This window comes from Physeter macrocephalus, chromosome 6, assembly GCF_002837175.3.
Source record: "Physeter macrocephalus isolate SW-GA chromosome 6, ASM283717v5, whole genome shotgun sequence".
In the NCBI taxonomy this organism is placed as follows: Eukaryota; Metazoa; Chordata; class Mammalia; order Artiodactyla; family Physeteridae; genus Physeter; species Physeter macrocephalus.
The window spans coordinates 17,170,879-17,187,293 of NC_041219.1; the positions used below are offsets into that span (position 1 = coordinate 17,170,879).

Here is a 16,415-nt window from a genome sequence, read left to right on the forward strand (position 1 = left end):
CTAATGCAATGGGCTTTGCAGACTGACTGCCTGGTTCAAGTCCTGGCTTCACCACTTACTCGTTCGGTTAGCTTGGGCTACAACTCTTTGTGCCTCAGTTCCTCATCCATAAAATGGGGATAATTATAGTACCTACTTGATGGGGCAGTCTGAAAGTTATGTGGGTAAATACATGGTAAGGGTTAAGCGGAATGCCTAACAAAGACCAGCACTTAACCCATGCATTCACTTGACTAATGTTTACTGAGTGCTTTTCTACCTACCAGGCCCTGTTCTAGACCCTACTGTTATGATACTGAACACAATAAAATCCCTGCGTATGTGGAGCCTATGTTTTAGTGATACCCAGAAAACTGGTTGATACCCAGAAAACTGTATATGCGTGCGCACACACACACACTCTCTCTCTCTCTCTCTCTCTCTCTCTCTCTCTCTCTCTCTCTCTCTCTCTCTCTCTCATTTTCCAAGGAAGGGAAAGTGAAAAATGGTCTATCTCAGGGAAGAGTGCCAAGTGAATAGCAGGCACCAAGTGGGAACATGCTATGTGTGCTGGGAGCACAGCAGGGCGATCCAGGTGAGATTGATTAGAGATGAGGTTTGAGTGGCGGCCTGAGGCAACTTCATGTGGGACTTGCAAACCATACTGAGGGCTTGGCTTTTACTCTGAGTGGAATGGAATGCTCTTCAAGGACTTCATGAGGGGCTATGCTGTGTGATTTATGTCTCAGAGGGATGACTCTGGCTTCTTTGTGGAGAAGGTAAGGGTGGAGGAGGTGAGGGTGGAAGCAGGAGGACAGGATAAGGCTATTAAAATAGTCCAGGGTGGGCTTCAGGTAATGGCTGCTTGAAGAGGTCAGGCGGTTCCTCCAGCAGGTAACAATGACAAACACTGACCGGATTATTAAAAACTATTGGAAGGTTCTGGAAGGTGACCAAAGGGGGACAGAAATAACGAGCAGAGTTTGCTGTTGGAAAACTGCTACTGATTGGGAAGAACTGTGAATTCATGACTTTCTTGCTGGGGGTGCTCCAAACCCCCCTAAATCTGGCAGTGGAAAACGACATTCTTCCCAGCTCAAGATGGCCACGACAGAGTTCAGAGATGAGAGCAGATGGAAATTTAAGGAGCACGTTCTGGAAGGAGGGCCACAGAAGGGCTGAGATCTAAGAAGTGAGTATAAACTCTGGCTAAAACTCTGGATGAAGTATAGACACACACCGCCTCCCAAACACACACACGTGCACACGCGGGCACGGGAGACTAAGAGAATCCAGCAAAAACACTGAGGAAACTAGGGGGATGGTGAACCCTTGAAAGACAGAGCTCCTGGCAAGATGTGCAGACTTGCTGCCCCTTTGACAGAGTATATTCCCCAAGCTGTGTATACAGCTTGGGTGGCAAAAATCAAAAGCCTGATTGAATTTCTGTATCAATGGGCAGAATTCAGGGCTGGCAGAGCAACTGGAAATTTAGGCTGGGGAGCGTTGGAAACAAATGTAACCACAGAGAGGATGAGCCCCCCAGTATGACTGTCAAATCCACCCAAATCTTTATCTGCCTGCTGAACTACACAGGCTCAGGGATACCCTCAGTGGGCAGGCTAATCAGCAACTCAGCAGAGACACCAGCTGCTGCACGCTGAGGGGGAGATAGATTTCAGTCTGGGTCCAAGCAAGTTCACTTCTTAGTAGAATAACAACAACAAAATCCTTAGAAAAACAAAATAGATCCACTACAATAAATTATCCACAATTCTGCTTTTCAACCAAAAACTACTAGATGTGCAAAGAAACAGGAAAGTATGACTCATACTCAGGAAACTGATTCCAAGTGAGCCCTGATGCTGGATTTAAGTAGCCGTGTTCGGAGAATTAAAAGAAAGTATGACCCAAGGGGGGGAGAAAATGAGTTAATAGGAGCGGATCCTGATTGGGCTCAGATGTTGGATTTAAGTGGCTATCATAAATATGTTCAAAGAAATAGAAGAAAACAGCCTAAGAATTAAAGGGAAACACAATATTAATTATACGACCTCCCTTATAATTGTTTTCATTGGAAGAGTATACACTCATTGACAATTATATTAATGTTACACATGACCTGTTGCTGATAGCATGCTCTCACACAGTTTCTGTGGGGTAGGAATTCAGGAATAGATTAACGGATGGACCTGGCTTAGGGTCTCACGGTTTCACAGTCCACTTGCTGGTGGGGCTGCAGTTGCTGAAGTTGGTTGAGGTTGGGGAACTCGCCTCCACAATGTCTCACTCACATAGGGGGGTAGTTGGTGCTGCCTGCTGGCACAGGGCCTCAGTTTCTCACCATGTGAGCCTCTCTGTGGGGCTCCTTTCATGGAGGCCGTTGTGTTTGCACGATGTTCTTGTTTTTGTCTGTGCTCAGTCATGGTTGTGGACTTGGCATGGTCACAGACTTGGTCTGATATTGGTGTACTACTGTGAACGCTTTCATATTTCCTAGGGAAGAGTGTGGTCTGTGTGCCAGCGCCAGTTCCACCCCAGCTATAAGCTGCTAGCTCTCTGTCACAGCTGATTGTTATTGTTATTTTTTTTCCTTTTTCACAAGTGTATTACCTATCTTACAAAGTTGTAGTAAAGCTGAAAAATTATGTAATATGGCTCCTAACATAGAACTGGGAATATAGCATGGATTCAATAAGTTGTGGCTAATAAATGATGAGGGTTGTGGTAATGATGATGTTGGTGGTGATGGTGTAATTAGGTCTTTCTTTCCTTGGAAAAAATAAATTGTCAAGAACTTCTGGAAATGTATGTGCTCCTGTAACACCCCATATACTCTCCCATATCAACACATGTCATCCTGTTGTCATTGTCCACTGGCTTGTCCCTATCTGCAGCTAGATTATAAACTCTAAAAACAAAAGTGCAGTGTTTGCCTTTCAGTTTTGTGTTCTTAGCACATTGAACAGTTTCTGGCATATAGATGAGTAAATTATTCTTGAAGAATGAAGTGAAGCATAGATCTATAAAGAATGTTATTGAAGGTACCCGTGGAAATATGGTACTGAACTAGATAGCTATGGTGTGATTTCTGTCCATATTATGTTTGTCATCATTGTTTTTGTATGACTCGATCCAACTCATAGGTTTTTTAACTTAATTTGCTATTCTTTTCCTGTGTGAAAATGCAGTACTTCATTCAGTACATTGAAAATTACAGAAAGATACCATGAGAATCTGGAGATAAAATCAAGGCAGGCATCATTTCAGGCTAAAATTTCTGAAAGTTTATCACATATATGGGTGAGATTAACCATCTGCCGAAAAAAGCCAGTAGTGATAGCTTCTAAATACTTTACTGATAAAACAATCTCCTATATCTCATCTCAGGGATTAAGATTTTGTTTTCCCCACTTCAAGGGACCTAGGCTGTGTCCTTAGGAAGTAATGACTACATATATAAATCTGTAATATTCTCAAGTGAATTATCTTTTGGTCTTCAGGAGTTAATTGGTCTTCATAAGTATAGAAAAATCTTCCAAAAGGCAAAACGGAAGAGATTCTGAGTTAAGATAAGCCAAAGTTAAGATAGCCAAAATATTTTGTGAAACCCAAATAGATCATGACTACACAGGCCACTCAAACAGCTACCCAGCTTGATTAAAATTTTCTTTAAGAATATCTGGCTTTATTTGTTCTAGTTGTAATTCTAAAATTAGGAGACAGTGTCTCATCAAATGAATGATATGGGTTATCTCAATGTAAAGTAATAAGTGTATAAAGTCAGTTTCTTATAACTTTGCTTAGAATCAGTTGTGGAAAACCTATTCAGCTCTCAGGAAATCCAGGTTTCTGTGCCTGCAAAGCCATCTTCTGTGACTTTGCCAAAGCCCAGAGCTGCTCTAAGACTCTGCCAGAGCCTCCAGGGCCTCTCTTGACTCTCTTCTTTCAGCTTCTTGAGGCCATATGCTACTTCTCCTGTTTCTTGTTATCGTCACTTACATGATCCTTACCAGGATTGGGTGCTGAATAAATGTTTAGAATTGGTTCCTTTTGGTGAGCATCTGCATAATTAATTTACTATCATTTTAATTGAACAACACAGGAAGTTTTTGCCTATGATAGATTATTTTGTTGCGGTTTCTCTTAAAGTATTTTTATTGCATCTCAATAAATTGCTTCTTGGCCATTCTAAGTATTTTTTTCTTGGTGGTGGTGATGGTGGTGATTATGGTGCATTGAAATTGTGCTCACATTTAATTTGAAACACATGAAGCCAGAAAGCATGTTGGAAATAGAAAGTGAGAACAACAGAGAAATAATTAGTGTCGTCTTTTTTACCTTGTTGTATTTAACTTTTATCCTTTCACTTTCCATATGTATTTTCCTGAACTCTATTTTCCCTTTTTATATTTTTCTGGGTCTTTTTAGCAGACTTCAAGTGTGGAAATAATTTCACACAACAAAAAGATAGCGGCAACTGTCAGCCCAGTTCCTGGATTGCTGCTGTAATTATGGGTAAGGGTGACAAAAATGCAAACAAATCTTTGGGAACTCAGGATAACTTGTCATCATATTTTATTTATTTAATATATAGAAAGTGCTTTGCGATTGTTCCTTTTACGTGGGGCCATTTAGAACTTGAATTTATATTCTAGTTTTTAATGGTTACCCCCCCAACTTCTGATTTCCCCCATATCATTCAATTATTAAGAAGTTTAGTAAAACAAAGTTCATGAAGATTCCTCTTATCTATGGCAATTTTTTCCCTCATTCTACTTAAATTATGCTTATATTTAGCCAATCAGAATAAATGTGTCTTCTGTTTGTTCAGATATTCACTTTATGTTGCTTGGTACTTTAAATTATTTATTTATTTTGGTTAGATGGGCATTATCTAAAAAACTCAGACTAGTAATTTAGACCATCAACAATAAGAGAGGATCTGTTTAGTACTAAAAATACTGGAGAGAAAAGTGTTATCTTTTCAAAGTTAGATTAATTTTAGAACTATGAAATTTGTATTAAGAATTGATAGTTATCTACCAATGAATAAAAGAATAATTTTATGTTGTTTTAAATATTTAAAATGATCTCTAGAAGCCAGAGAAAAAATACTTAGTTGAATTGTCTGTTATAATATTAACACTGGGTAAAGTAAAAGGTGAGGAAGAGTAAAAGATAGTGATTCTTAATCTCTTAGGTCACAAATCCCATTAAAAAGCTAAATCAAATGAACACTATCGTACCTCTTCCTTAAAAAGAGGCATATATGCTCACACATAGATGTAAAACTTTACAGTTAGCTTTCAGTGATTCATAAGCTTCTTTAGCTCTTAGACCTCAGGATAAGAACCGCTGGTTGAAAGCATTATTAGTATTACAAAGCTCTTTGACTTCATCTTGCTTTAGACCAGCACTTGTACTCATTCTTCTTTTTTTTCCGTGTGGCTTTTTGTTCCTTATTATGATATATATTTTCAAACATTTCTTTAACTAATCTTTATGAAGTTCTGAAACTTCCCTTGTGAGGGGAACTGCATTTCCGTTATAGCCGCAGAGTATTAGACTGATATCTTTAGGCAATACCAGTAACAATTACTGAAAATGAATTCTTCCCTCTTTCCTGATCATTAAAATCAGAGTGGCGAATGTAAGGTTTAGGTGGGCATTTTATTTGTTTTTTCTCTATTGCACTCACCTTAAATAATGGTCCCTAAAGAATAAAATTGATCTGGTTTTTATGAATTATACACATCATTTACAAAAATTAAACAAGTAAAGAGCAAGATCAGAGCAAGATCTGCTGGAGGTACGGTAGGAACTAGAGAAAGTGTATATTTAATGCAAATTCCTCTTGCAAGTTCCTTTTACTTGGCAAATGATTATAACTGAATTCAGTTGAGTAGAATAGACACACATCTATTTTGTGTTAAAGTTGAAATGTAAGTAATGGAGTTTAGAATAAGAATAGCAGATGAAATTAAACTCAAGTTAATGAAATGTACAATGGAAAGAAGTACAATTTTAAGAGACAGGTGTGACTTAATTTTGCTCTCTCAAAATCCCTTATTAGTAATTTAATTTTACTTACAATTACTGTTTACCTGGGACAAAAAGTGCTTTATTTTTCCTGCCTCAATAATAAACAAACTGTAAAGTCTTTTTTTACTCTTGAAAGCCTGGAAGTCTAGGCCCAAGTCGATGCGTGTATAGAAAGGAAATACTGGTCTTCTCAGTAAGAGATCAGTGGCAGTGTTAGTTACTAAGATACTGCCATCCTTGAGGCACTGTGGGGCAGTGGAGCCTACGGTGGTGTTCAGAAAATGGCAGCTGAAAAGAGGAAATGAGATCTCTGTGGTAGGAACAACAGAAGGACAAAGAGATTGATTTCATAGCACTTACTGCACTGAAATAGGTTCGTTTTTATTCTTTACAATTATAAAGCAATTTTTAAAGTTTTAGAATCTAAAATTTATTTTGTATTTTGCTAACAAAATCATATTTGATTTATTAACTTGCATTTATTTTTCAGAAAATATTTACAAATATTTATTTAATTTATTCTTCAGTGCTTCCAATTTTAAATGGAGTTTGAAGTTGTGGAATTTCTAGTAATCTATCTCTTAGTTTTGGTTATTTTCTGAAAATAGAGACTTCTGATATAGGAAATTAAAACACAATAGTAAAGCAGACTTGAAACTGTATTAGGTCTTTAAGGCATGGTCAGGATTATAATCTATCTGCTGAATTTCACTTCAAATTTAGTAAGAAATATCATTGGTAATAAAATTCTCCCTTGAGCTTTCAAGCTGATTCTAGGACATGGTGCCCACTGCTAACCACTGGGCTCCCAAACACTGAGAAATTCTTGCTTTCAACCTACTTAGAGTGTAGAACCCAGTGCTGGCTGTTAGACTTGCACATTGTGTCTCAAGTTGCAGCTTACCTGTCCCTAGTCATGCTATCATTCTAACAATGGAGGGCTTGCATCTAACTTCCAGAGCCCAAACTTCCTTTCTCCCAGCAGGCCCCGTGTTTAGAAACTGAATGTTTGTATTGATCATTGTTTCAAGTTCTTCTCTAGTAGCCTATATGGTATTCTGGGCCTAAATATTTGAGTATTTTCTGCCCCACATTCTTGCAACAAAGTCCCAAGTGCTGTGTTAGGACACTCAGTTACTTAATTCGGACTTTGTGCTTTGGGAGTTGCCTACTATATTCTAGGCACTGTTTTAGGATGGTATGTGTGTGTGCGGGTGTGTGTGTGTAATTAAATACTTACGTGTATATATGTATATGTTCATATTTACATATATGCCTATGTGCATATATATGTGTATTCCTTAAAACACTGTAAAGTAGATATTTGCCCCCATTTTATAGATGAAGATATCAAGTCTTAGAGCAGATAAATAGATTGCTCATGGCCACAGAGGGAGAGGCAGTCTGAGAACCAGAATTCAGACCTAGTTCTTGCTCATTCATTTACCCATTCATTCATTGAGTATGTGCTATGACAAGCATCATTCTAGGTTCTCAGGATACAGCAGTAAACAAAAATCTGTGTCCTCTTGCATGTTACTTATATGTCACATGGTGATAAGTGCTATAAAACACTGATACAGGATCAGTGAGGAATGAGAGTTGAGTGAGGTTGCAGTTTTAAATAGGGTTGTCAGAGAAGTTTTCACTGAAATGGTGACATTTGATTAAAGACCTAAAGGAAGTGAGAGGGAGAACCATGAAACTACCTGAGAGAAGATGGTATCAGAGGAAAAAACAAGTGCAAAGACCTGAGTAAGCGCATCCCATGTGGCATCTCAAAAGAATTCTAACTGGAAATTGCTGAGCCTTCTGGAATCCACACTGAACATTCGTTGCCCACATGCCTCGTAAGTGATAAGACACTATATCCTGTAAGTGAATCATGAGTTGTTAACAAATTAGCTTTATCAGGTTCAGTTATTACCTTGCACATAGTAGCCATCCCAGAATTGTTTATTTTTTAACAAGTTTATTTTTTATATACCAAATCAATTTTCTAAACTTCTGTTTCTTTGTATATTTTTATTTTCCTTCAAATTAAACTATGAAAAGGGTTTGTTAGAGTAGTAATACTGTGGTTAGATTTTCCTGTTTTTATATTTAATTTGATTTCTATAAAAACAGTTAACTGTGAAAATGCTTTTGAAATGGTTCCGTGTCATGGAACATTCAGTGTAATGTTAATATTGGCACAATAAGGATATGCATGTCAATTTTTGTTAATTATATCATTCTTTCTAAGAGCATGGTTTACATGTTGAGATAACATATTTTTTTCATTTCATATGCAGCCGTAAATTATGTTGGAGCTTATGCAAAAAGTTTCCTAGCACATAATGGAGTGATATAAATTGACTTATTTTAAAAAGCAACAGTATATATTCTTTCTTCCTTAAATAGATTATAGGGTTATGGATATACTTAAACATTCATAATATTTAATATATCCTATATATAATTTTCATAGTTCACCAAGACAGCTTTAACTTTTGACTGAAGTCTACTAAACAAGTATAAAAGATTGAAGCCTAAAGTCAACTGTTGGTAGAAGCCAAAGCCTTAAAATGTATAATTAAACTTGCATTGAATATAAGTAGATTTCCATTTTAGAAAACATGTTCAATTCAGCTCAACCAACACTTACTGAGCATTCTGCTATGGGAGTTTTATTGGTAAGGAAAAAAATCACTACTGCGGTAACACTGGTGGTACTAATAGAGTTTGAACCACGGCGGTGATGGAGGGGGGTCCCAAATGAAAGACATTTTTACATTTGGTTTAATGGGTGACTGGATATGTGCATTGAGGGTACAAGAAGCACTTAAGATAATGTAGACTTTTAACTTCAGCACTGGGTGACTGATGACACTATTAAACAGGATAGCAAATAGGAAAAGGGAAAGGTTTGGTGAGCTTGAGAACTTTCAGTTCAGTTTTGGGCTTTTTGAATTGGAGACATCTGCAGGTCATGTAGAAATGAGTCCATAACATTTCTATGTCCTTGTGAAGATTGTTATTAAGAGAGCACTGTTGACTTCTTGAAATTCTGGACCATAGGACATTTTTAGGGTGTGTGGTGATAATAACAGTAGTGACCTTTGCCCTAACCCCTGTATCACAGTTAAACGTCAGAATTTAGCACATAATTGTATTTTATCTTATATCACATTCTAAATGTTTTAAATCACTTTTGTCTCACCTTGTGATTGTAAACATTAGGGCTGAGATGAGGTTTTATGCTCTTCTAACAGGCTCAGAAGTACTGTTGAAGTCTCTGTAGTGGCCTCAGTGAAAACTACTACCCCAGAATCTTAGAATTTGTTTCTCTCAGTGTCCCTGGTGATGCTACAGTAGTAAATGTATTGAGGAATTGCTTTCGTTCATCCCTTCATTGATTCTCTACTTACTGAATACCTGGTATATGCAAGGTATTATTGCCTTACAATTGGGCATGAAGCAGTAGCGATACTTTGTTTCTAGAAATAGATAACTACAACAACATCTTATCATAAAAACTTTTAATTTTCTTTTCAGAGACTTATCAGTTGTTTTAAATGTAGAAATTACTCTTTTAATTTCATGAAATCTTAAAAATCACTTCTGGTAAAGAGGGAGGTGTTGAGGGGAGTGAGGGAAGTGAAAGAATTAAGAAGATAAATGAGTTTGAAACTGTCTTAAGATATTACCATGTATTGATCTCTGCCAGAGGGAATTCTTGTTAGACCTGATTCTGACAGTCTGCCTAGCACTTTTTTAACTGCTGTCTTTCCTGATTTCATTTGTTACTCACTGCAGTAGCATGTTGATCGAATGTGGGAATTAAGAACAAGGTCTGAGCACAGCCTAGTTTCACATGCCTTGCTACTTAGTGTTTGTGCAAACCTGGCTAAATTGCAGCCTCTCAGTTTTGGTTTCTTCCTCTGTAAGTGGGGATATGAGCACGATGTAACTAGCTTATAAGTCCATTCCATTCAATGTCAACTGTTTGGCACAGTGCCTGGCCCATAGTATATGTGCAATAAATGATAGCAATAATAGTGGTGAAATAATTGTGAATCCTAACAGTACTCTGTCTTCCTTAAAGTGCTACGTAACATTCAAGTAAAATACCAGACATTTAGTTTTGAAATTTTATTTATTTTAAATGTCAATATTGTATATTCATTGATTGTTTCTATTTTATTTTTAGCTTTGAAACATTATTATTCATTTCTCTATCTTGAAATTTTCATAATCCAACATGTGGATGTATAACCTTTCTATCTTTCCTTGTATATTGATCTCTGCTGTAAAAAAAAAAAAAAAGGATAGGGATATACTGATATCATATTTAATAGAATTAACTTCTCCCTTGCCTCTCTGGTGCCTTTGCTCCCTCATGCCCAAATAACCTATCTTGTAAGAAACTTCTGTGGGTGTACAAAAAATAAGAGTAAATAAAGACAGAGCATGTAATAAAGCAGAACAAGTACTTCCAGTAGAGGGAGATATTGGCAAAACAATCAAACCACAGAATATGCAGGTGCAATGGATATCAAATTTAAAAATGAAGCTTTCCCTGTGTAAAAAATTTAATTAAGAATTTAAATAATAAGTTGGGTAACTCTGTGGTTTTTATTTTGCTAGTTGCCAAACCCAAACTCAGTGTGCAAGTATCTGGGAATGCACTATGAGGACTACGGATACTATTACCGTCACCACGGAACTTTTCTCACATACTGTTTCAGAGATAGAAGTAAAGACAAGATCATAGACACCTCTCATCTCTCTGAATCTCTAAAAATCGCAAGTAATGGAAGTTATAGGCTGGATCATTTGAAAACAAAGTTACAAAAGCTATATTTTCATAATTCAAAAAGATTTTTTTCACAGAGTTCTAGACTATCTGAATAAACTGGTGTAGCCTTAAATGATATAAACCAAGGGACTGAATCAGAACACTATCCTTTTTATAAAAGGAAACATTGTTAAAAATTTAATATCTTTGCAGTTTAGATCTCCAAATTTCTGAAATTACTAGGAGGCCTATAATTAAAAGCAAATTAACAACATAAATTTGGCTTGGATTGGAATTTTTTCAAATATTTTCAGTAGGATAGTTAAATTGATTTGAAGCTTTACTTTTCCAACAGAAACATCACATTTCTTTCTGTTGGCAGCATTGTCCAATAAATGACTACTATAACAGCCCCTCTGCACTTTGAAATTTACTACTCTTATTCTATCACATGCTAAGAAATTGCTGCCCTGGAACTTGGGGATGTTGAGACTGCCCTTAAACCTGAGAGGCTCACTTAATAGTTGACTGAGTTATCCCCTCTGTATCATGCCTAAATATTTTGATGTGGATTTTATTACTTTTTGGCTGCATTGGTAAATTCAGTTTGTAAAATGTCGAAAGAACTTTATATAATACACAAAATGTATCTTAAATAAACACACTATAGTAATCTTGTAGTTTAAATTTCTATTTAATAGATTCAGAAATGGAAGTTATACATCTCTGCTGAATTTCTAGTTAATTTGGTAAACATTACTACCATCAACTTAATAGATACTAGCTTTCAAAAGGTACTGTCTTAAACATGTAGTTTTTAGTTATTTAGTTAGCATTCTGCAAGCCTTCTTCAATTTTCTTGCTTTTAATTTTTGCCAGGGAGCATCACTGTTTTTTGTGTTTAAGTAGGTTTTTATAATTTCATAGGTAACTTTGGAGTATCAGCTAGCTAGAATGAACTTCATAGCATATAATATGATTTTTCTGATAGGACCTAAGTTGTTCCCAGAATTGCACCATGCTTTTGTAAGGTGAACATTTTAAATGCTTTATTTAACCACTGGATGTACTTTTTTTAATTATTAAAAATAATTATTGGTAAGTGGACTACTCCAAAGAGTTTCTTTGAACTACTACATACATATCAGAATGCCTTTTTTAAAACCTTCATAAATAAATTAACATGCATTAAAAATGGCTATAGGAAAATGAAACTGAACAAATAAAAAGCAAATCTGTACTGATGTGTATCCATTAGAGTAGGCAAGATTATGCTACAGTAATAAGCCTAAAAACTCAGTGACTAAAAACAATGAAGGTTACTATTCATGTATGCCACATGTTCATTGTAGTTTGACAGCATTGATGCCTTTGTTGTCATCACCTGGGGACTCAGGCTGAGGCAGGTTCTATCTTGACAATTGCAGTTCTGGGCAAAGAAGATGTAGTGACTCTTTTGATATTTTTAAAACTTCTGCCTGAAAATGGCATAGTTCACCTTGGCGAGATGTAACCACATCTGAGTTCAATAGGGTGAATGATCCTCACGCAGAGAGGGACACTGGATGATGCAAACAGTGGGGCAGTTTACTCTTCTAAAGTGAGCATTCAGCAACTATCAGTAGGTTCTGTAGGAAGCTCAGACAATGTCTGGTTTGAAACTGACTCTGGGAAGAAAATGAACTGTTTTCACCTAATCATAACCTGATTAGTTTTAGAAGTCGTACTGACAGTGCATTGAACACATATATGCACACACCCACACAATTCTACATGGTCCAAATGATGCAGGAACTGTTTTACAATAACATTTATACCATTGAGAATATTGCTGTTGTTCTACATGCAGCGTGGACAGGGAGTAATGACATTGGATAGACTGACCTCCTTTAAATTCACAATTGTACGTCAGCCAGGACCATTCATAAATTTAATGAGTACATTACAGTTTAGCACGGTTTTAAACTTCTTTCTTTCTTTCTTTCTTTTTTTTGGCTTTTAAAAAAACAACAAAAAGGCCAAATTTTAATTTGGAATCTAAGTGTATAATGGTATAGTGTATTAAAGAGAAAACTGGCTGCTACAAATAGCTAATAGTTTAAATAACAAATATAATGGAACCATTAGTGATATTGCCGAAATTCACACCAATATGAAAATATTATAATTTGTTATAAGATCGGTGATTTTTGTTTTTTGTTTTTTAAATCTCCAACAAATTAGCTAGTGATTATTTATTTTGTTGCTAACAATTCTTTTTATCTTGATTTTTTTAGATATTACTGATTTTCCAAAAATATTTTGTGAAACTTCCCAGAAGCTGGTGAGTGTGGAAGCCTTCGCTCTGGCTGCTAAATATTATTCTGTACAAAACTTGGGAATATGTACTCCTTTTGAACAGTTGCTTGTAGCCCTTCGTGGAAATCAAAAACAGAGAACTGGTAGGTGTGTTTGTGTGTATGTATGTATGTTTTTCAGGCATTTAGAAGCAATATATTGTTCATATGTGTATATATTTCCAACATGTTCTTAATTTATTGTTAGACCTTATATCATGAGCCCCGATAGACTGAGTTGTTCTAAATGAGTAGGTTTTCTTATGCACCATATTAAACAGAAAACTTAGGTATAGATCTCCACATTTTTTTCCTACATCGTAGTCTAGTTATGAGTCTTTTCCTTTGTAGTTAATTGTTTTATGTTTCAAGGAACATTTTTAATAATGTTATATGAGTCTTTTCATTTTATTAATTCAAATTTGATTCATAGCAGCTAAACTAATAGAGATCCATCATACAGATACCACAATAGGATCTCTGTATTATTTTCATATTTAATTATAGAAAACATGAGCATCAACTGATGATTCTTATTAAGTTTTATTTCTTTAGTAGCAGTACTTTAATTTTGTTTTATTTTTTGTTCAGATGAAAATGTGAAGCCAGATGAGTTTATGAATTTGAAAAAATCTCATGAAGTTCAGGCAATGTCAGAGCTCATCAGCAGTATTGCTGATTACTGTGGAATAAAGCAGGTAAGAGTATTTCCCTATATATTCATGTGTTAAAATTATTGCCATTTTGGGGGGTATCATTCAAATTTCCTTTTCTACCATCACTGTCTAGCCTTTAAAATATCATTAAGTAATAGCTGATGTGAGATGTCACATCACATCTGATCCTTTAAAAATGCTCTCATTTCCCAATATACTGCAATAAAAACAAATTTATACTAAAAATAAGATATGACTGTTAATGTTTTGCCACAAATTTCACTCTTTTCAGAGTGGATAGAAGCTATGTTAATTCTCTTTTTCTTATGTTGTAACTCTAGTTTGAGACAGCATTATGAAGATGGCATGCTGCAAAATTGTTTACCACTAGGTGTTCTCAAGGACCTGGGTTACCATGCTGTGGTCTGGGGCACCTGTCTCATTATTGTAACATAAAGAAACTTGGATTCTTTCATAGTGTCAGAATTATAATGCATTCCTGTTATTAAAAATAGCCTTTATGAAGGGTAGTAATGTCTGAAAATAGATGTTAAAATAAAATCAGTGATTGCCTCCATTGGCCTATAAAAATAGTAAGTTATTTTTCTTATCCCTACAAGAACATCTATGGGGGTAATGGAGGATTTTTTCCCTTCTTCAGTTTTTGTTAGGTGTTAGAATCTTTTCCATGTGTTCTTTCAGACTTGTGGAGAGTTTGAGATTGATTAGAAAACGATCACAGCTTGGGCCAGGCATGCAGAACCACTTATGGCAACATAGATCTCTAGAGTAGGAACTAAAAGACAAGAGCCGAGGTAATAGTTTTCAACCTTTTCTCCAGTGCATCATATCTAAGCAGTACCTATCAGGATCAGTAACAGGCTCACCATGACAGTAATACTCAACCGGAGTAAAAAGGGCAAGTACACAGTAAAATTTAACAAACTGCTGCTGTACATAACACATGGATGAATATTAGAAACATAAAAATGAATGGGAAAAATAAGCAATTTACAGAAGACTACGTATTTTGTGGTATCATTTTTAAAAAGCTCTTAAGCAAAATAATGGTATATTCTTAATGCAAAAAATATATGCAAAAAAACCATTAAAGAAGCAAGGGAATCATAAACAATAATTTGAGAATAGTTGTTACCTCTGGTAGAGGAAATAGGGAGATGGGATATGGAAAGAAAACATAGTTATATGGAATAAAAATACTAACATTCTAGTTCTTAGGATGGCTGGTGGGTTCATGGGTATAGCAGATGCTACTGGATGCCTTATTCAGATACTCTTGGGCCTCACCATTTCATGGTGTGCCGGGCTGCTTTCTACCTGGCAGTTTCTACATTTCTTTTCCTGTGGGTTTTCCCTGTCTGCTGAAGCATGGCACTGCGTGCATACAAGTTCTGGGGATTAATTCCTCCCTGTGAGCATCCTTGAATTAATGACTAATACACGTTGATAAACAGATACATCAACTCCCGGACTTTCCAGGTGGGATGACTATGATGTATGTGTTCTACAGTAGCTCTCCAAGTTTCTCAGTGTGATTAAACCCAGGTTGTCCTAAAGTGGTATTTTGCTTAAGAACATACCTTTTATTGGACTGTCTTCCTTTCTCTTTTTTCTCTTCTCTGTTTTCCTGTCAGTGTTTTCTTCACCTCCCAAATAAATCACTTATACTTAAATCTTTGAGGGGTATTTATTATTGTGCTTTATAACTTTAATTTCAACTACATTTATTCTTTTATTTAAATGAAATATTACATAATAAATAACTTTAAATTAATAAAGTGGATTTATTTTATTTCTAAAGTGCAGAGAAAAAAAATTTGAAATAGCATAATGTTTCATGTGAGACCTTCTCTAAGGGAACTTTTTTCATAGTGATGGAGATTGTTTCTAGTGACTGAAAAAAACCTGTATTAAAGACTTACAGGGTCTTTCTCTTGAAATTACTTAATAACAATATTTGATTCTCAAAATAGTTAAGTTTGAAATGTATTACCTGTATACTATTTTTACTTTTAAAAAGCAGATTTAATCAATGTAGGTTTCATGGGGATAGTTGGAAACCCAGATACTAAAATCTTAACTTTACTAGTGACCAAAAAGAACTAGAGAAGAAAAAAAAAATTTATTTTTGCCTCAACCACATTGCTCCCTACATGCCAAAAACCTTTGCCTCTCTCATCCCCATTACCAAGGCCTCTTACTTCTTAATTTTTATTTCTAAAATATGTTCATTCATTCACACTTGCATGCATGCGTTCATTTATTAAATATTTCTTTGGCTCCTACCATGTGTCAGGTGCCGTTATAGATGCTGAGGATACAGTAGTAAACAAAACATATCTTTGCCTTGATGGCATTTATACTCTAATGAGGAGAAATAGATAATAAAATCATTATAAGTATATTTTATTGTATATGTTCATATACTTTAAGGAGAAAAAAAATAAAAAGGAAGTAGCTAATTCAGGGATGGGGGATTAAAGCTTTTGATTAGGAAGAGAGGGGCAAGTAAGACCTCATTGTAAAGATAGCATTTGAGTTCAGACCTCCTTCAAGAGGTAAGAGAGTTATCCATTAGAATATCCGGATGAAAAATTT

At 35.6% G+C, this 16,415-nt stretch overlaps 1 protein-coding gene across 7 annotated transcripts in view; it reads left to right on the plus strand.

Moving 5' to 3' along the window:
- Nucleotides 1-16,415, plus strand: part of METTL25 (methyltransferase like 25) — a 129,560-nt gene that overhangs the window by 6,366 nt on the left and 106,779 nt on the right. For 5 of the 7 annotated variants that reach the window (XR_003680093.2, XR_003680097.2, XM_028490421.2 and 2 more), the window contains exons 2-3: nt 13,081-13,245; nt 13,732-13,838. Coding sequence is in view for 3 of the 7 variants with exons in the window: in XM_028490421.2 (XP_028346222.1) it covers nt 13,081-13,245; nt 13,732-13,838 (272 nt within the window). In the remaining 4 variants the exon portion in view is untranslated. Of the gene's footprint in view, nt 1-7,856; nt 7,875-10,661; nt 10,817-13,080; nt 13,246-13,731; nt 13,839-16,415 lie in introns of those variants that run through there. The other 2 variants (XR_008617555.1, XR_008617554.1) reach the window with 2 other exon arrangements.